At 36.3% G+C, this 20,545-nt stretch overlaps 2 protein-coding genes across 4 annotated transcripts in view; both read left to right on the top strand.

Annotated features, from left to right (window-relative positions):
* The window catches only part of LOC103029358 (phospholemman), a 36,368-nt gene extending 28,949 nt beyond the window's left edge, over window positions 1-7,419 (top strand). For all 3 annotated transcript variants that reach the window (XM_022668653.2, XM_022668651.2, XM_022668652.2), the window contains exons 7-8: window positions 463-512; window positions 6,673-7,419. In XM_022668653.2, the coding sequence (XP_022524374.2) occupies window positions 463-512; window positions 6,673-6,692 (70 nt within the window). In that variant the 3' untranslated portion in view covers window positions 6,693-7,419. The remainder of the gene's footprint in view (window positions 1-462; window positions 513-6,672) is intronic.
* A 7,176-nt stretch (window positions 7,420-14,595) lies between these two features.
* LOC103030002 (proline-rich transmembrane protein 1-like) lies at window positions 14,596-17,326 on the top strand. The gene is made up of 2 exons (XM_049481722.1): window positions 14,596-15,160; window positions 16,968-17,326. Exons 1-2 carry the CDS (start codon window positions 14,780-14,782, stop codon window positions 17,109-17,111), a joined length of 525 nt encoding a protein of 174 aa, XP_049337679.1. The 5' UTR covers window positions 14,596-14,779; the 3' UTR covers window positions 17,112-17,326.
* The last annotated feature ends 3,219 nt before the right edge of the window (window positions 17,327-20,545 follow it).

Below are 20,545 nucleotides of genomic sequence, written 5' to 3'. Positions count from 1 at the left end.
TCACAAACAGCAAAATGTTTTTTTTTTTGGGGCCCAATTTTAGCGATTCAGGTGTTTTTTGAATTTGGCACACAAACTGTGATTAAAACTATGGTAATTCCACCAAATATTGATTTCTGAACTCTAAAAAGGTCTAAAAGCTCTGCATCTCTTTTTGTTATTTCAGCCATTTCTCATTTTCTGCAAATCAAATGCTCTAAATTACATTTTTTTTTTTTTGGGGGGGGGGGGGGGGGGTGGTTGGGAGAAATGTTGTCTGTAGTTTATAGAATAAAACAACAATGTTCATTTTTCTCAAACATAAACCTATAAATAGCAAAATCAGAGAAACTGATTCAGAAACTGAAGTACTCTCTTACTTTTTCCAGAGCTGTATATATATATATATATATATATATATATATATATATATATATATATATATATACTGTATAACCATCCACTGTGTTTTTTATCCTATAGGAGGAGGACTGGAAGTAACGCTGCTACTCAACAAATGCTCAATGACACAGGTGAGATTACACCCACTGGTCTGTTTAAAACTGCTGCATCTTACTTATACCATAAAATCAGAATATCAGCATAGGACTCATTACTCAGCATAATGAATCATTATTTAATTATCTTAACTAGTTTCAGAGATGCACAGATGCAAATCAAAGAATACTAAAAAATGAGTTAAGTTCAAGACAAAGAGGTGGTCAGACAATACCGGTAAACAGCAGCAACATGGAGATAACATACCAGGGTTGATAAACAGTCCAGATGTTAAACACTCAAGGTCATAAAAAAGCAAGGTCAAAACAAGAGAGTAACACAGGCAATAGGATAATGTGTTGTACAAGGATAAATTGTCAATACTCAGCACCCACTGAGAGCAAATGAGCCCCTTTTATAGGGCTAAACCATGTGGCTAGTACTCAGGTGATCTACTTCCTGGAAGTCTCATGTGCTGTGTCATGTGATCAGGATTGGGTGTAATGTCTGTGTGTGGTGCATCCTGGGCAATGTAGTCCGGAGGCTGCAGACCACAGGCAGATCTGAGTGTATGACTTTGACTGGTTATAATATTCATTTTAATGCAGTTTAATAGTAATATATGAAATAGGAAATGCTTGTAAAACATGATCACACAATTGTTTGTCACCGTATAAATACTATAGAAGCTCTTTAGAATGTGCCACTTCACTCTACAGCAGCAGAAACAGTGCAGTATGTGATGCTTTGTGTTAGAAATGTACAGTAAACTGATCTAGCTTGACTAACTGGGCTTGTGCCGCTTGGTTGGAGCAGTTGGTGGGGGTCTCCTGAGTATCGGCTCCATCTGCTCAGGGCTGTTTTGCCAGTGCTCCTGTGATGCAGTCGTAAACAATGAGCCTATGCTCAGCTCCGGGGCCGTATGGCCTGTCCCCACGGAGCCTCTTACATACTTTCCAGCATGACTCACCCTAGCCCTGCGTTTAATCTCAGAGAGCGTGGATTTATATCAGTGATATTAGCACAATATTTTAGCTACAGCTCAATTTTATTGCAGTTTTTAAAGAGTTCTGATGTAGCAAACAAAGCTATATCTTATATTATATAAGTAAATTACTTGATACTGTATATTGTCTACACACTTTGTTATTTTTTATATTTATTGAAAGAACACACAACTGTGTAGCACAGACAATAAACAATATAAAAAGCTAAAAATATCTACAATTAAATGCATAATGGACATACTCAGCATGAAATCAAACAGACAGCATTAATAATAAAATGTATTCTTATATATTGTTACCGTCAGGCAAAAACATTGTATTTTGTACCTCAGTTTTTTGCAGATTTTTACATTTTGACATAATGCAAAATATGGGAAATTTATTGAAGACTTAACAATGTTGTAAATAATAATGAATTGAGACAAAATGTAAAAAAAAATTATAATTATTAATGATGTCCTAACTCCTTCAGCCCCTTCATCCATTTCACTTATTTTCTTTTTTTTTATGTTTTGTTGCAAATAACACTTATCAAGACCATGAACCTGCTTAGCCCCGCCCACTGTACTGAAAAACAATGCCAAGTGAGACATTAGGGCATAGCAGCACTGTTATCTCATGAGACAGCAATTTTAAATGTTTGTTGGACATGTATATTTCGAAAACTGTGGCCTCTTAAAAAAATAAAACACTAATTGCTTTTATTAATGCCGCTAAAAATTAAGAAATACAAATAAATAAAAAAAGTCCATTAGTTTTGTTCTAGGTGAGGACATTAAAAGGTTAAGAATATGGGTGTACAGTAAAGTGATAAGTCTTGTTTTTTACACCATGTGTTTATTTACCATATGCCAGTGCTGATAAAACCAGTGATAAAGTTTGGTTTAAATTTAGATGTTCCTCCATTTTTGGATCACCAGTGCTTCTCTAAAAAAAGCTGTCTCTTCAGTGCTACTAGTCGAGAACACACATTTAAAACCAAACCTAAACTTTACCCAAAGTTTCACACGTTAAAAAAACATTTATTTTTGACATATATGATGCAAAACTTAAGAGCCTCTAAAGGGACATTGTGCATTTTTAGGAATAAAAAAGTGGTGCACCAGATACTATGTTGTGAGCATCTGATTCTAAGTTGTGAGCACCACTTACTGAGATTTTTACATGGTGTCCAAATTTCATGATAAATGGACCATTTGAAATAATTCAATTTTTTTCCTTCTCCAGTAAAATTACATTTTTTTAAATAAAAGTTTTTGGGGTTTTTTGACAACAAATTACTGTATATTACATATTATAGCTTTACTGGTTCTTTGAATCATTTTAGGTTTACTACTTACTTACTATTTGTAATTGTGATTTTAGTGTGATTTTAAACTGATATAGGTGCCAATATTACATGTTATAGCACAAACCTTAAGTGTATTATTGCGATTTTACCACAGTTTCATTATCGCTGTTTATAAAAAGATTTTAAGATACAAAGGATGAGAAAATATTATCTGTTTGGTCATAAAATAGTTCCATTGCTGCTCTGTTTGTTTGTAGCTGTGCTGTTTGGCTTGTAAGCGCTGCATTGTTGCTAGGTTATCTGTATGTGGCGGAGTAATACATGGAGAGCTTTGGTTACAGTGCATTACTGGCTGATAATGTCGCTCATAGAACACCTCACATTGCAGGGTCGGAACTAACTGTGGTATAATTTTTTTTTTATTATAAAATATTAAGTTATTAATATACATTTTTAAGGTAGTATGTGATGTATGAAAGGAGATTCTAGTCTTTACCCATGAAATCATACATTTAATATGACAATTTTTTTATGGGTGGTGGAATTGGTCATGTGACCAGAGCTGTTTACTTTAAGCATGAACCTGATGAGAGATAGTAACATAGCATCAGGGCTCTATCAAAGAAAGTCAGTGAGGAGGACATATTAGAATACATGAAAATTGTTATATACGTAAATTGTTGTTATTTCTAAAGTCCTTGGGTCCACATGACAAACTGATACAAACTCCTGACTTCTTAGTTTTCGAACAGTCAGAACCGTAGCCAAAAATAAACACTTTCCGAACATTTTGTGGAAAAAAAGCATGTGGTTTATGTCTTAGGTCTGTCCAAGGAGTCCAATAAGTGTATATAAGTGTACTGACGCTGGCGGGAACAGTAATTAAAGGGAACACTGATTCTTAACATCGTACGCCTTTAAATAGATGTCCAGTACATATATGCTATATAAAGGGTAATATAAAGAGCAATTGTAACACTTTACACTTAGGATAACACAACATAACTCATGATAGAACTCATGATAATTCTTAAATAACACTATTTAAGACATTATTAAACATTACTAGATGTTGAGATGTTGTAAATAATAATGAATTAATTAACAATTATTTTTTCTATCATTATTAATATCTTAACCCTTTCAGACCCTGCTTTCATTACAATGGTCATCATTTATTATTATTATTTTTTTATGTTTTGTTGCAAATAACACTAATCAAGACCGGTCCATCACTTTAGTCCATGATTCAGCCAATGAAAAAGTAACGAGAGAACACATTATATATGGGACTTTTAACTTTAATAAATCATGTTAAAAAAAGGACTGCCTATTGGTTGTGTATATGCACTATTGTTAATCAAATATGGGTCACTAGATGCAAAATGACCACAGAAAATGTTTTAATAAATAGTGTTAAAGTGATCAAACAGTGCATAGTTAAACTAAAACAGAGACAAAAATATAATAGACAAAAGAAAAATAATGTTTCATGGGACTTTTTAAACTGCTTATGAGTTATTGACGTTAGATAATATATAGTATTCGAGAGTTAAGTATAATATTATGAACTGTGTAAGTACATGCTTATTCTGAAAGGCAATTTGTGATGTATATGTTTTTCTGTACTTGATGTTTTGTAATATGTAAATTTTTTTCAATAAAGCTCTTTAAAAACTCCAATGAAAAATTCTAATGAAAGTAGCTTAGCCCCGCCCACTGTACTGGAAAACAATGCCAAGTCAGACATTAGGGCACAGCAGTACTCTAGAGCCAATAACGTAAAGTTATAAGTGGCAATTTCTACAAATTTATTGTGATTTATAACATTTTTGGTTATGGATGGTTAATTAAATAAAACAGTCAACATCAAATTTTAAAAATAAAAATGCTAAACACTGCATTGGACATTAAAAAAGCATTTTTTTTTTGTTAATTGAATTTTTATAGAGATTTTATATTACAAAATCATAGTTTTCGTTTCATACAAACAAACTTCATTCTTATCAATGTAACATTAATCGTTCAAAAGTTTTAGTTCATTTGATTTATTTGCTATATTACTAGATTTTATAGTAGAATATTAGAGTTTTTTTTTCGTGCATTACAGACAGAAAACAGCATTCTTATATATTTTTTTCACACTGGAGATCATTCAGGTCTGAAGGGTTAATATCTGACATTATGAACATATTACGAGTTACTAATGTACCCTTATTGTTAAGTGTTAATTCATTTTCTATAAGGTTAAATATGTAAAATCTCTCCATTAGAACAAGAATAGAAATAATGGCTCTGTAAATCAACACAATTCTTGCCAAAACTAGTGCCAAACACATTTGTGGTGATGCAACCTACTCTTCTCAACCAAAACATTAAAACCACTGACAGCTGCAGTTAATACAAATGATTCTGACAAAGCTACACATTTTATTTATTTTTTTTATTTCATTTGGCCTTGCAATCTTGGCAAGTCCTCTTCCCTTTCTTCTGTTTTTAATAAAAATGTTTGATATCTATAGGACAAGTCATCATTAAGTTAGTCATTTTCCATTCACATATTCAATACACTAATTAAACCCAAAATATGTTATATTGTTTTTAAAAAAAATAACTGGTCGGTTTGAACAGCAACCTGACAATTCATTAATCTACACTTATCTAATGTTACCTCTCACATCTCTGCAAAATAGATTTAAAGCCACACAGATCTTTTTTTGCTCTCCTGCTTCCGGAAACTCCTCCTTTTCCCTCCTGAGGCTTCATGTAAACAAGGCAACCTGCACCGCTGAGCTGCTCCAAATCCCAGTCTCTCATGTTGTGATTGTTCAGTTATCCATTGTGAAAACTGTATGATTGATGTTTTTAAAGCCACACCCAGGTCAGTCGTTTTTATGGGTTGGCTATTGTGATCCATACTGCGTTGGTTAGTGCTGATCAGCACTTGGGTGAATAAAATTACATGCACACAGCCAATGAAAGTACCTTAAATCTGATTTTCACACTAAATCCTATTATTCTTTAGGGCAATAGGTTACAATAGGTTTTTGATGTGGCCTGTGTCTGACATTTATCTAAACAGACTGACTGAAACATGCACTTCACGTGAAGTTTTGGTTTAATCCCTGCCAGAATAACAGGAATTGTTAAGCAGTTCCAGTGCGGCTGTTTTTTCATCACTGAGAATGCATTCAAGCTTGCTGTTAAAATTACACATTATTATACATTGGTTAAACTTCATCTTTAAACATTTTGTTTTTTTTATTTTCTTTGATGCTGCAGCTGGATTTAATTAGAAACATAGACATATAATATTATTGGAAATTAAATATTATATTAATGTGAACATTAGCCCACCACTGAAACCTTTTCTCACTGCTGTTGTCCATTTTCCTATCTTTTCATGTCCATTTTTCCTTCTTCTTACTGCCTTTGTTTACTTCTCCTTGGTGTAAAAGTCAAATGAATTGCAATGTGGCTGTTTAGACTGCGCTGTATTGCCACAAAATGGTTATGTATCAGATTTTACATTACATTATATATTGGCAGACGCCATTTTAGTACAGAATAATGAAGTTTCTGTTTTGTTTTGTTTTTTATATGACCAAAAATTGGTTTCGGGCCAGTTCTACCTGCTGTATGAACTTAGCCTATGTGTAATTTTACAGGCAGTTTTCCAGACTGGGTTGTTAAGCTTAGTCTTGGACTACACAAGATTTTAAAAGGAAATATCCAATTGAAAGGAAAATGTAGTCTCTGTCTGGGGGACTGACCTATACTATTAGTGGACTAGTGATTCATTTTAAAGCCTCTTCTTCAGCGTACACAGTCTTAGAATTAGCAGGACCATTTGACTGTTATATAACATTAATAATGTCCTTTTTTCTCCATTCACAGCAAGGGCCAGTGAATGCTAAATGCTAACCAGTGGCCCAGCTACCCAGTGTCTACCTGACTGGAGGAGGAGGGAACAGTGGAGATCCTGCAGTACCTTATTCCACCACAGAAGTGCTGAAAACATGCTAGCGTCTCTCTTTCTAAGGATGAGGCTATATGTCCTATAGATGCTGTAGTTGTTTGTTATTTTTTATTTACCACCTATTTGCTGCTTACACGACTCCCTGTTTGAAAATGCGACACATCTTGTAGTATCTGTGTTTTTTGGGCTTTTGCCTCGTATTTAATTTGACTGACTTTGAACTGATTACCAAAAAAACACCTTATGAATCGCCAGTTGTTGAGTTATCGTATTTCTAATACATGTTCACTAAACCGTCTCGACTTTAGGCGCCACCTGACCTTGTTTTGAAATGTCGTTTGTCTTGTTCATCAGTTTTAGCAATACAATGAAATTCTTAACCAAAAACAATAAAAGTGTAACAATAAAAGTTTAAGAAGTATATCAGCCTTTTGCTTCTTGTCAATGTCGAAAATGAAAAGTTGCTTAATGTAGACTGCAGTGTTGTTAAGCTTCATAGTTGAATGTATTGCGAGTAAAAGAGAATCCAGCTGATTCTGTTCACTGTTCACCTGTTTTTACACAGCTTTTCTGGTAAAATAACAGGGTGTGCACTATTTTCATGGTATTTTCTGTCCTGTATGAAAGTGTCTGTGTCAAAGATTAAAAACACTAAAACAGTCAAAGGGTGTGTATTTATTTATTTATTTATTTATTTTTTTACCTTTTTCACATGTGGAATTAGACTTGGGCTTTGAGCCTCAAAAAGACTTGACAACCCTGTTTTAAAAAATAATGTCCAAGGGTTGAATAATTCATATTGAATTACATAACTGGATTTATAGCATGATGCTATATGAATGTAAAAGCAGCCACACACTGAACATGTCACACTACTGTGCCTCATTACAGTAGGAGTGCCATAACTGACAATTTGTTTATATTGAAGGTGTTAAGGTTTACCAGCTGACAACATTTAATGGAGCCTAGATTATTACTATATATATATATATATATATATATATATATATATATATATATATATATATATATATATATATATATATATATATATATACACATATTGTTTTAACTATATTATTAGTATTTAATTTATTAATGAAAAAATCTTGCATGGTGTGAAATAATACATGGGTGCGAAGACATGGTACCCCTAGTACTCCAGCATTATTGTGCCTGAATCTGGGCCACATCAGGCATTTGCTCACATACCATTTTAAATTATATAATATTTTTATATGGGCCATTACACCATTTTAGGCCTCAATACATTATGTGTAAAACTGTGCATAAAAATAACTTTAAAATACATTTTAAAGTATTGCACTTTAGTGTCTTGTACATTGAACTAAATCACAAAAGCAAGAATTTTAATTAAAAAAAATAATAATAAAAAGTACTTAAAACACAGAACAATAGCATTTGTTATCTGTTCCCACTCTCTTACTATAAACATTACCATGAAAATTATTATTAAAATCCTTCAGATTTAACTTTTTTTTGCATTGTTGAGTGATTCCAAATCCCAACTATGCTTTAAAAATATTTTTTTCATAATAAAATCCATAATATTTAGGTTAAAATACACAAGTTGAGTTATACAAGTCACATCTACAACAGGAAGTGACATCAGCTGGTTCTTCTGAAGATCATGGGGAAACCAAAATTAAGTTTCCTCACTAGTTTTTCTGTATATTTGATCGTAATGACTGAGGAGGTCAATCTCAATACTCAGTCCTGTTACCTGAATTAATTCTTAAATCTTATTTGTTTATTTTTAAAATACAAATTTTGGGAAAAACACTAGAATGTGCTGTTAGAATAGCCGTCATTTAGATGTTTTTTTTTATGTTTTTGCTAATTCTATGCTAATCTATTTCTAATCATCTTTAGATCAGAAACGTTGTAAAAAAAATGAAGTAAAGCTACCTGAGATTGACCAGTACATGTTTTGAATAGTTAAATAAATGTTTTTTTCCATCATAAAGGTAAGACACAAGACATTAAGCATGGGGCCAATGGGTTCATATTTATCTGCTCCAAAGAATACTTTTACTACAGGGACAAGACACACTGCATGTGTGTGTGTGTGTATTTTCACATCTGTCAGCAACTTAATGCACTTAATAAACTTTTGACAGTCCTGCTGCTTCCTCTTTTTAAATATATTAAAGTATTTGCCTGCAGTGCCATCTGCTGGACTGGTTAAAGAGTTTCCTCACAGTTCAGTTATTTTGAGTAATTCTATATAATAACCTTTAGTATATATTTATGTATCTTGTATAAACAATTGTATATTTATTTAATATATTAATATTTAAATACTATATTTCTAAAAAGTATTAACAAAGCAGTGATGTATAACCAGAGATGGCTAGATACATAATAATAAGCAATTAATGTGATTACTCCGCCTGTTTATAATGAAAACACATGAAGTATATAGAGTCACACTTACGCTTTACTCCAGTTAGTCCAGTAGTCCGAGTACACCTCCCAATTTAAAGCATTAGCATTTAATTTAACTTAAATTATCCTAATGAGAGGATCTATAACACTTTCAATATATTTTTTTAATAAAACAATTATTTAACAGTAAAGCCCAGATAACATGTCAATGTGAGGCCTTTAGTGGATTAGGTTTATTGGATGTCAGTGATGCGCCTCTTCAGAGTCAGTGATGGGCCCAGGTGGGGTTAATCATAGGCCTTACCTGAGTTGTACACTGCACATTGGGGTCTAGATGGTGCCCATGTGAGATGTAATAATGGTGGGCTGTAATAATGGGGTCCCTCCCACTGGTCATTATTTCAGTAGTATTCACCAGCATCCAGCTGCAGTAGAACTGCTGTAATTTTACTGTACACTGGTGCCCTCAGTTGACTGATTTTTTTTTTTTTTACAATTTTCTCTCATCAATTCTCATTTAGACAGCTATTAGATAAAAGGATGCATTGTGGAACATGTGTATGTACAGCTAGAGTGTGTCAGGTGCCGGTCTGGCTGATAAATCAGATTACATAAACTGGGTTTTGGATTGGAACTGGAAATACTGAATTTTACAAGAAGATATTTGGAAGTGATTTAGCTAATACACTCACAGTCAATGCATTCACAATATATATTTTTAGATTATTAAACAAACTTTAATAGCAAACAACTATAACCTGAGTAAATATACAAAAAAAATATCCAAACCAATCTAGTTCTTTGTAAAAAATATTTTTTTCTTCACCATAAATTAACTGTGATTAATCACACTTTTTTGAAAGCTCAAGAGTTCAATTTCACTACTAACCACAACTAGGCCTGATTCAAAAAAATCAAATCAAATCAAAAAGCAACACTTTATGCCATTATGTTAATGACATTATTAAGTCATTGACATCTATCAGTCTGGAAAAGGTTAAAAAGTTATTTCTAAAGTTTTGGGACTCCGGTGAATCACAGTGAGAGCTATTATTCACAAATGGAAAAAAGATGGAACACTGGTGAACCTTCCCAGGAGTGTCCGGCCAACCAAAATTACTCCAAAAGGGCATGAACAACTCATCCAGGAGGTCACAAAAGAACCCAAAATAACGTTTCAAAACTGCAGGTCTCACTTGCCTCAGTTAATTTAAAGAAAGAGACTGGTCAAAAATAGTCTCCATGGGAGAGTTATAAGGCAAAAAAACACTGCTGACCAAAAAAAACACACAAAGGCCCATCTTACATTTACCAAATACATCCTGATGTTCCCCGTAGCCCTTTGTGTAAATATTATTTGGACTGATGTGAAAAAAGTGGAGCTTTTTGGAAGGTGTGTGTCCTGTTACATCTGGTAAAAAAGAGCATCATACTGAATGTAAAACATGGTGGTGGTAGTGTGATGGTCTAGAGCTGCTTTGCTGCTTCAGGGTCTGGATATCTTGCTGTAATAGATGGAAGCAGGAAATCTGCTGTTTACCAGCCCATCCTGAAGGAGAATGTCCGGCCCTCTGTTCCTGACCTCAAGCTCAGCTTGGGTTCTGCAGCAGGACAATGATCCAAAGCACACAAACAAGTCCAGCTCTATATGGTAAAAAAATAAAAGACTAAATGAAGGTTTTAGAGTGGCCTAGTCAAAGTCTGATACAGATGCTGTATAATAATTTTAAACAGTCCTTTATTGACTTGTGTATTTCCAAGAATTTCCAGAATATATAAGAAGGAAAGCTTGTTTCATAGTTAACTAGATTCAGTTATCTTAATAATATTTATCATTATAGTTTTTTTTTTTATAGTAGTATAGTAGTGAACCAATCATTCCAGTATTAGATTTTTATTATTAAGAGTATTACATCATCTCATCAACATACTGGTCTTATGAACTGAGCATGTGATTTCTAAGAAGGTCTTCTGGCCGACAGCCCAACGAGTTCAGGAAACAGGTGCGGTTACTTTGCTGTACAGACTACATTTTTTCTTTTTCTTTTTTCTTTTATTTAATAGTTCATCCTGTTTGAGCAGCACAACTGGGCCCCAGGATGTTGCGCCCACAGGTTTCATGTTGGCCCCATAGACATCATATACATAGACGCTGCATCAACTGACGCCGTTTATTGGAGCTGGCGTGCCTGCAAGGTGTTTAATACACCTATAATAATCACAACTCTACTAGAGGTTAGATCGGGCCCAAAAAATCAGACCCGACCCAGCCCGAGCCTGTGCACGTTCTGCCCGAGCCCGACCCAACCCGAACCATAAACTGTCATTATGAACCCGACCCGATCCGACATATAAACTGTCTTTACGAACCCAAGCCCGACCCGAGCCGCCCCATAAACTGGCTGTTTTCGGGCTGTTTGATTGAGCGAAATATGTTCAGAAAGATGTTAATTAACACTGAAACATAGAAGCATAGAACTATTATTTAATTAAAATGATTTTTAAGAACAGCTACACACAATGCTGCAAGTCAAACGCGGAGGCGTTCATGTGCGCCCAGAGCTACGTGATTATACATTTTTTTTATAGTTTAATCTAATTTTGTTCTAATTTTTTCTCCTACAGTTCAGTGATTTTTAATTCGTTGCTAGAGTGGGTTTTTCTTTGAACAAGAACAAACGCCACGGACCACGAGGTGCCGCCTGCTGCTGCTGTTGTGCCGAATCCAACTCCCTGCTGACTCCGCTTCGCAAACAGAATTGGCACAACACTGCCGGTTGTACAACTCCGGGAGTGAAAACAGCACTTATAAATAAATTTTACACGAAAATGAGGGTATTCTATCAGTAATTTCAGTTCGTTTTAGTTTTATAAACACAGTTCCAGTTAGTTACGTTTTTTCTTTTAATTATCGTTTTTATTAGATTCCGTTAACTCAAATGTTTTTCACTTTCACTTTTCGATATTTGGTTCATTTTACAATTATAATTGGTTACTTAGCAACATTGTGATTATCACACCAGAGCTTTATATAAAAAATATATATATAATTAAAAAACAGATGCCTACATTTCGGACTATTTTCTGGAGCCGATTTCGGGTCGGGGCTCGGGTCAGGTCGGGCTCATGCAGAGAATCTAAGCTCTAAACTCTACCAATTTAGACCCGATTTTCACAAGGTTTGATGTAATAATGATACAGGACGCTGTTACCCAAATACAAATACCTGCTTTCATACTGAAATACTTTATATTATGCTTTTAATCAAAGAAAGACATATGCTATAGCATATTAAAAAGGTAAAAACACACATTATATATATATATATATATATATATATATATATATATATTATATATATAAATTTATAAACCTTATTCATATAATACCATATGTCTGTCTTTGTTTAAAAGCATAATATAAAGTATTTCAGCATTAAAGCTCATATTTGTCATGTGTAACAGTGTCCTGTATCACAACTACATCTCTGCTGTTTGTAACAAACCAAACCGTGTGTAAATCGGGTATAAATTAGAAGAGTTATGATTATTTTAGGTGTATTTTACACCTTCCTCAGTGTAATTTAATGCACTGGGGGCGCAGGGTTGCCTCCTCCAATATGGCGGCCACGCAGGCACGCCAGGAGGCAGGGTATGCGGTGCCTACGTAAAAGATCTATGGTTGGCCCTCTGTTCTGTGACCAGGAGATAAACATGGACCTATCTGAGCTGGACACTGAACATGGGGTCTAAACTGGACCCATATGAGATTAAGATGGGCTGTTATAATGGGGCCCATTTAAAAAACCCAACTTGTTTCCAGTTACAACACATGTAAAAACCCACTCAGAGCCCATGCCTACCTGGATCCCACCCACCCGCTTTGAGCCCCACATTAGCATGTTGGCTGGGAGTCTACAGAACCCACCCACTAGTCATTAGTCACATTATTCACTATAAACTAAACATGTCATTTCCAGGAAAGTCTTTTGGCCATCAGCCCAGTAAGTACAGAAAACATGCACGGTTATTTTCTCTGTACATTTTTTACATTTTTGCTGAGTAAACCTGCTCTCACATTTTACTATCAACACTACTGAAGCTGTAGGCTGAGATTTTTAACCAGAGATTATATAAATAAAACAAACTTAAAACTAATGTAAAACTCAAAAACAACCATTGCTTTGATTCTTGCAGCAAAATAAGTTAAATAATTTTTTTTCTTAATTATTTTGACCCATTTCCTCCAGCTCTGATACATCAGCTAACAGATTCCTGTGCTGGCCTGCATCACAACCAGAAAGAGCATGTCCAGTTGTGACAACTACCTTAAGAAAATGCAGCAGGGGTGCCGAGTGGTCCAGCGGTCTAAAGCGCTGCCACTATGAGCAGGAGGTCGCAGATTCAAACCCCAGCTCATGCAGCTTTGCCATCAAGCTGCCAGCGCTCAGAGGGAGCACAATTGGCCCAGCTCCCTCCGGGTGAGTAGATGGCGCTCTCTCCGCACAGGGCGTCTGTGAGCTGATGTACCGGAACCGAGTCGCTGCGCTTTCCTCCAAGCACGCTGGCTACTCGGCAATGCTGCATCAGCAGCAGCTCGAAAAGAAGCGGTGGCTGACTTCACATGTATCACAGGAAGCATGTGTTAGTCTTCACTCTCCTGGTGTTTTGGGGCATCACTAGTGATAGAGGGAGTCCTAATGAGTGGGTTGGGTAATTGGTCCTGTAAATTGGGGGGGGGAAGGGTAAATTAGAAATAAAATTATAAAAAAAAAGAAAACACAGCAGATAAAAAGATAACAATGCAATGACATTAAGAAAACGCAGCAAATAAAAAGATGACATCGCAACTACATTAAGAAATTGCAGCAAATGAAAAGATGACAACGAAACGACATTAAGAAATTGCAGCAAATGAAAAGATGACAATGCAACAACATTAAGAAAATGCAGCAAGTAAAAAGATGACAATGCAACAACATTAAGAAATTGCAGCAAACAAAAAGATGACATCGCAACTACATTAAGAAAACGCATTATTTCAGAAACGCTGCATTAAGGGAAAGCAAAGACAGTTGCCACACCGGAAATGCTCCCGGCCACTAAAGGGTGCTGTTTAGCTTTTTCCAAAATTTCCTTCGGGATAAATAAAGTATCTATCTATCATCTATCTATCTATCTTTTGACGTTACGCCCACAGTTTTCTTAATGTAGTTGCGTTGTCATCTGTTTGTTTGCTGCAATTTATTGTTGAATGTAGTTGCATTGCCATCTGTATACAGCACCATTAACTGTAACACATGTACATGACTACTGTTCTGATATGGGGTTTAACATATTTTACATCAGACTGGTTTTCCCTCTTTTTTTGAAGCTGCATAATCACCCCTACCATGACTGATGACAGATTTCTTTTACTTTCACATTCACAGTGCTCACCTGCCCTTATCTCATGATAAAAATGAGACTGTTTTTGACATTGCTGCCCCTCCCCTTTAGTGACCACACCTTTTAGGAGGCAAGGGAAACTTATTAGGGCAGACAAGACATCATGTAGTCATTTTCAAACAGACTGGAATTCAGAACATAACTCTTCATCAGGGTCTTTGAAGCAAAAATGAAGAGAACCAAGAGCAAGGACCCGGACACGGAACCAGCTCAACCCACAATAAGGTACCCAGAAATGGTACCCACAACTCCGCCTGCAGACACAGATCAGCAGCCTCCACCATATCGTGACTACAATGCTGGGTACCCTCAACACCCACCAGGACCTCCACCCAACCAGCCTGGCTACCCCCAGGTCGTGCACGAGTATGGTCCGCCACCTCAGCAACAGCTTCAGCCTTTAGTTGTTACCCAGCAGAATGTGACAATGCAGCCTACAGTCTGTATGACCCCTGTTAGACAGAAGTCTGACTACTTGTGTTGCTCCATCTTCACCATGCTGTGCTGCTTCTTTCCCCTGGGCTTGATTGCTCTTCTCCTCTCCATTTTGGTAAGTACAAATAATATTGTTTCATGTCAGTTTGCACTTACCTATGCTCTGTCTCCATAGGTTTAAACTGATCTGAGTGGCTTTACACCTTAATATAAGTGTAGTTTTACTGGCAGGGATTAAGCCCAATCTTGGACTACACAGCATTTAAATTGAGGATTTCCATTGAAAATAAAAGATCGCTCAAGACTAGGCCTAACCCTGTCAAGGAAACCAACCCAAAGAGTTACCCAGAGCCATTACTAGAGATTTATGAATGGGCAGACTTTGACTACAGGGGGCTATGAGTAGGCCTTACAGGAAAAAAGGTCCACATTGTAATAATTTGTTTTTCAATGAAGTGGTCCTGCGGGCTAAGCGCTGTCGCTATGATCGTTCGAATCCTGTTCATGTAGCTTGCCATCAGCTGGAGGAGCCCCAAGTGGCCACAATTGGCCTTGCTCTTTCTGGGTGGGTAGATGGCACTCTTTTCCCTCATCACTCAAAAGGGTGATGTCGATCAAAACAAGACGTCTGTGAGCTGATGTATCAGAACCGAGTCGCTGCGCTTTCCTCTGAGTGCGCTGTGATGCTACTCTGCAGTGCTGCATCAGCAGCAGTTCAAAAAAAGGCAGTGGCTGACTTCACATGCAACAATTGTGATATAGGGGGAGTCCTGATGAGTTGGTTGGATAATTGGCCTTGTAAATTGGGTAGTAAATGGGATAAAAATTTGAGACCAGAAAGATGAATAAATAGAGGGACTGGTGGATGAGGCAGAGGGATTAATAGCATACAAATTCAGGAAAGTATGGACGGATGAAACTAACCAGATGAAATTAACCAGTTTCAGCATGTTTTGTCTCGTTCTAATTAAACACTCTTAAAACTCACAGGGTTTTTTTTATCTGATTATCTGTCCTGCTATCACATTTCTGTAAAGCTGCTTTGCGACAACATCAGTTGTCAAAAGCACTACATTAATAAATTTGATTTTTATTTTTGATAATCAAATTCTTCCCAGTATTCTTGACGTAGTCCTCCTAACACATACAATTTATTTAAATCTGCAGCACTATTATTAGTTTAACAACTAAATTCCCAGCAAACTTTTCCTGGGCAATTATGCTAAGCAGTATGTGGCTTTCTAGTAAATGGCAGATGAAGCTCAGATTCAGGCCACGTTCATGTTAAAGGTTTTTTAAAGTGTTAGAAATGTTTTCAGTCACTATATGAGCACTACATATAGTGCTCCCTGGAATGACCCTCTTAAAGGGTCTTTATTGTGATAAGTGGTTAACCTAATATACAGTATAACAGCTTCTGAAGGCCTACTCAATGTGACGGCTCATTCGGCTGCTTAGTTGTATTTTACAGACTTCCCAAAAAACATTCATTCTTCTCTGAAATGTGTGAAATAGTAATATGTGAGAACTAGTAGGTCCCACATAGGTACTTGTGTTTCTAAGTCTAAACAGGTGAAATACTCTTACTCGTCTTAAAACAAAGACACTTCACATGTCACATTCTGAAGAATTTGAAGGCAAAGTGAAGTGAAGGTGTTTTACCGGTTTATCTGGGACTCTTATCTAAGGTCAGGTCTTACTGGGATTTTCCAGCAGCACGTGTGTTACAGGTACTGTGTAGAACCTGCTCCACCACGTAGAAAAATGTTAACCACTTTATATTCCGAATCAAAAATCTAATTATTCAAAGTTTATTGCTCTCAAAAAGGGTGTCACTGCATCATGTATTAAAATGACTATATCATTTATTGCAATTAACAGCATATTGTCTAAACTGCACTTCTCTTTTTCTTTTTTCTCAGACTCGAGATGCCAACATGAGTGGAGATGAATTTCGCGCTACCACATGGTCTAGGGCTGCAGGCATTGTGAACTCTGTTGCTTTGGCTTTTGGGCTTATTTGTGCCACTGGGCTTGCAATAAGATTTTCTATGATAAGGTTCTAAAGGTGTGCAAAAAAAAAACAAAAAAACACACCCTTCGAATAAAGTTTTTTGTTGGCAGTTTAAATGTTTTTCTGTATTATTTTGTATTATTCTGTATTTCTTTTTATACTCTAACTGCATGAGTTGTACCTGTAGCAAAGCTTATTGTCAATGTTTAATGGTGCAATTGTTGAAATGATGATTTTTAAGCTGTATTTAATTTTGAAAAGAATGAAAAAATAAAATTTAAAAGCTTAAAACATATGTGTGCTAAATGTGTGCAAAAGTACAGGAGGTTAAACAGTTTAAAAAGAAAATGAAATGGCAACTTTATCATGATGAAGTTGATTTTGATTTTGATACTAAGCCCAGCTCAAAAACTAGTTAAAGGTTTTACCACAGCCCACGCAGTCCCCCAACCTGAACCTCACTGAGGATGTTTAGATCATCATCAGAAGAGCAGTGCAACAAGACCGCCCAGGAATCTCACAGAACTACAAGCTTTACACAAGAAAGAATTGGAGAAAAGGTCCCTCAGACACTCCAAAAAAAAAAAAAAAAACATTTACCAGCTGCGATTCCCAGCAAGCGTTAATTCCTTCCACACCTGCTAGTAAACATAAACCTGTTTGGTCTCTTTCTTGTGGTAGATGCTGTACATTCATATAAACTGTGATAAACAGACACCTGTAGGTCCTGTGATGAAACTTTAGGAATGCTGAAGACTAGATTATATATATATATATATATATATATATATATATATATATATATATATATATATATATACTAGAATAGAATAGACTACAATATATATATATATATACAGGTGTTGGACAATGAAACTGAAACACCTGGTTTTAGACCAAAATAATTTATTGTGGTGACGGACAGTTCTGGTGGAAACAGGAGAGTTGAGGTGCACACTGAATTCTGTCGTGATTTGATCAGCCATGGTTTTATGTTTTTTTGATACAATCCGGGTTAGCACCCGAACATCCCTTTCAGACAGCTTCCTCTTACAGCGTCCACAGTTAATCCTGTTGGATGTGGTTGGTCCTTCTTGGTGGTACGCTGACATTACCCTGGATACCGTGGCTCTTGATACATCACAAAGACTTGCTGTCTTGGTCACAGATGCTCCAGCAAGACGTGCACCAACAATTTGTCCTGTTTTGAACTCTGGTATGTCACCCATAATGTTGTGTGCATTGCAATATTTTGAGCAAAACTGTGCTCTTACCCTGCTAATTGAACCTTCATACTCTGCTCTTACTGGTGCAATGTGCAGTAAATGAAGATTGGCCACCAGGCTGCTCCAATTTAGCCATGAATCCTCCCACACTGAAATGACAGGTCTATATATATATATCCTGTTCTTCAAAACTCAGAACCCCACAGGAAAGAAAACCACCACAGAAAAGGTATTATTTGGTTGGTGGTATATGAGGTATTTGTATGTGTTGTGCTGGTATGAGTCTATCACACACAGTCAGTCCCATTGTAACAAGGCAAACACTGGTTATGAACTGAATACAACGAGAAACTGTGTGAGCGTCACTTTAATTTCTGTGAAAAAGCAAAAAAAGCAATAGAACACACAAGGTTGTATGTTATGGCTGTGATGATCTACGACCAAATCACAGGCGTGATGTTATTCACGATAACACACTCGCTCTTGTGTTCTTTTGCTTAATTTTTGTACCTAATATTAGTATTTAATGACTCAACATTGTCTGTTTTTTGGGTCCCCTAAATGTCTTGAAATGGCCCTGGACACAGCAGAGCTTTTGGAGTTTTTAAACACCTCACTATCACTGGTGGAATGAGAATAGTCCTCCAAGAGTGTAGGCAGCATCCTGTGCCCACTGATGAAGGACTATAGGATGACCAACACTAGCTAGAAGTGTGTAATAGTAAGTGGTGGTCTATTCTGTGGGGTCCTGATCATTGATAAACAGGGTAAAAGGAGGATAATAATAATAAAGTAATGCAGAGAAACAGATACAAGACTACAACCTGTAATTTTGCAACTACTAAGTGCTACAAAGTGAAATTTTGCTGTGTAATAACACCTCAGCAATGCTGACAATGTTTTTACCGCAACTTAAAAAAATGTAAAGTGAACAGGCAGAGATCATTGCTGCTGCCTCTCCAATCACACTGGCCACGCCCACTACAGTAAAAAGGAACCAGGCATATGTGGCAGTAAGTAAAGGTGTATACTTGCTTCCCCAGCCACCAGGAACCAGCGTTTGAAAAAATAAGCAGAAAAGCAGAATTAAAAATGGATCCAAGCAAACCAGCAGCAGCCCTTCCTGCTGATTGGAAGCCAGGTACGACCCCCAGGATGGACCCCCAGCCTGCACTCTACCAGGACTACAATACTGCCTACCACCCCCCTCCAGAGGTCAACCCCAACCAGTCTGCCTATCCCTATGGATCTCTGTATGGACAGCCATACCAGGTTCCCTATCAGGGTGGGCCTGCTGTCCTGATTCCACCTCCAGTCTTTGCGACCTCCGGAGCTGAATCTGAACCCACGCCTAATTTATTGGCTTTTTCCATCTTCACCATGCTGTTCTGCTGCTTTCCACTGGGAGCCGTTGCTCTCAACTACACTATCAAGGTACACCAGTCAATATTAATTTAATGCGACTTTTAGGTTATTTTTTTTTTTTTAAAGTACTTCGCTTTACTCTACTTCACTTACTTAAAGTTTTCTTTAATGAAGAGGTGTTTTAAATATAATAAAAAAACCTCATTAAACTATCTTGGCCAGGGGTGTCCAAACTTTTTTTGTTGGGGGCCAGAAGGAGAAATATATTTGAAGTCACAGGCCACACTCTGTAATAAAACAAATAATGAAATATACCACTTTAAATAATACTTTTTTCCTAATTATTTCATTTACACACCATTTTACTTGACTAACTATCTTTATCTTTGACAGTGTTGTGTAAACTAAGATTTTTCAAATTGATGTTTTATTTCATGATTTCTCTTAATATTAAACTCCTTAATTACGGCAACTTTTAGACTCTTTGTCCCGTTTTTCTGTGCTAGAAATGCGCACTCTCTCCGCTTTTAGACTCTTTGGGCCGATTTTCTGCTCTAGAAATGCGCACTCTCTCCGCTTTTAGACTCTTTGTCCCGTTTTTCTGCGCTAGAAATGCGCACTCTCTCCGCTTTTAGACTCTTTGGGCCGATTTTCTGCGCTAGAAATGCGCACTCTCTCCGCTTTTAGACTCTTTGGCCCGTTTTTATGTGCTAGAAATGCGCACCCTCTCAACTTTTAGACTCTTTTGCCCCGTTTCTGACACCTAGCGTTCAAACTTTGAATCTCACATTATAATCTCACATGTATTTATTTGTATAGCATCTTTCATACACAATGAGGCAATTCAAAGTGTTTTACAGAAAGATTTAAGACTTAAATAATGTGCCAATATTAA

The sequence above is a fragment of the Astyanax mexicanus genome, chromosome 1 (assembly GCF_023375975.1).
Source record: "Astyanax mexicanus isolate ESR-SI-001 chromosome 1, AstMex3_surface, whole genome shotgun sequence".
NCBI classification, from domain to species: domain Eukaryota; kingdom Metazoa; phylum Chordata; class Actinopteri; order Characiformes; family Acestrorhamphidae; genus Astyanax; species Astyanax mexicanus.
The sequence above is the reverse complement of the archived record's forward strand: the minus strand, read 5'-3'. Positions and strand labels throughout refer to the sequence as shown.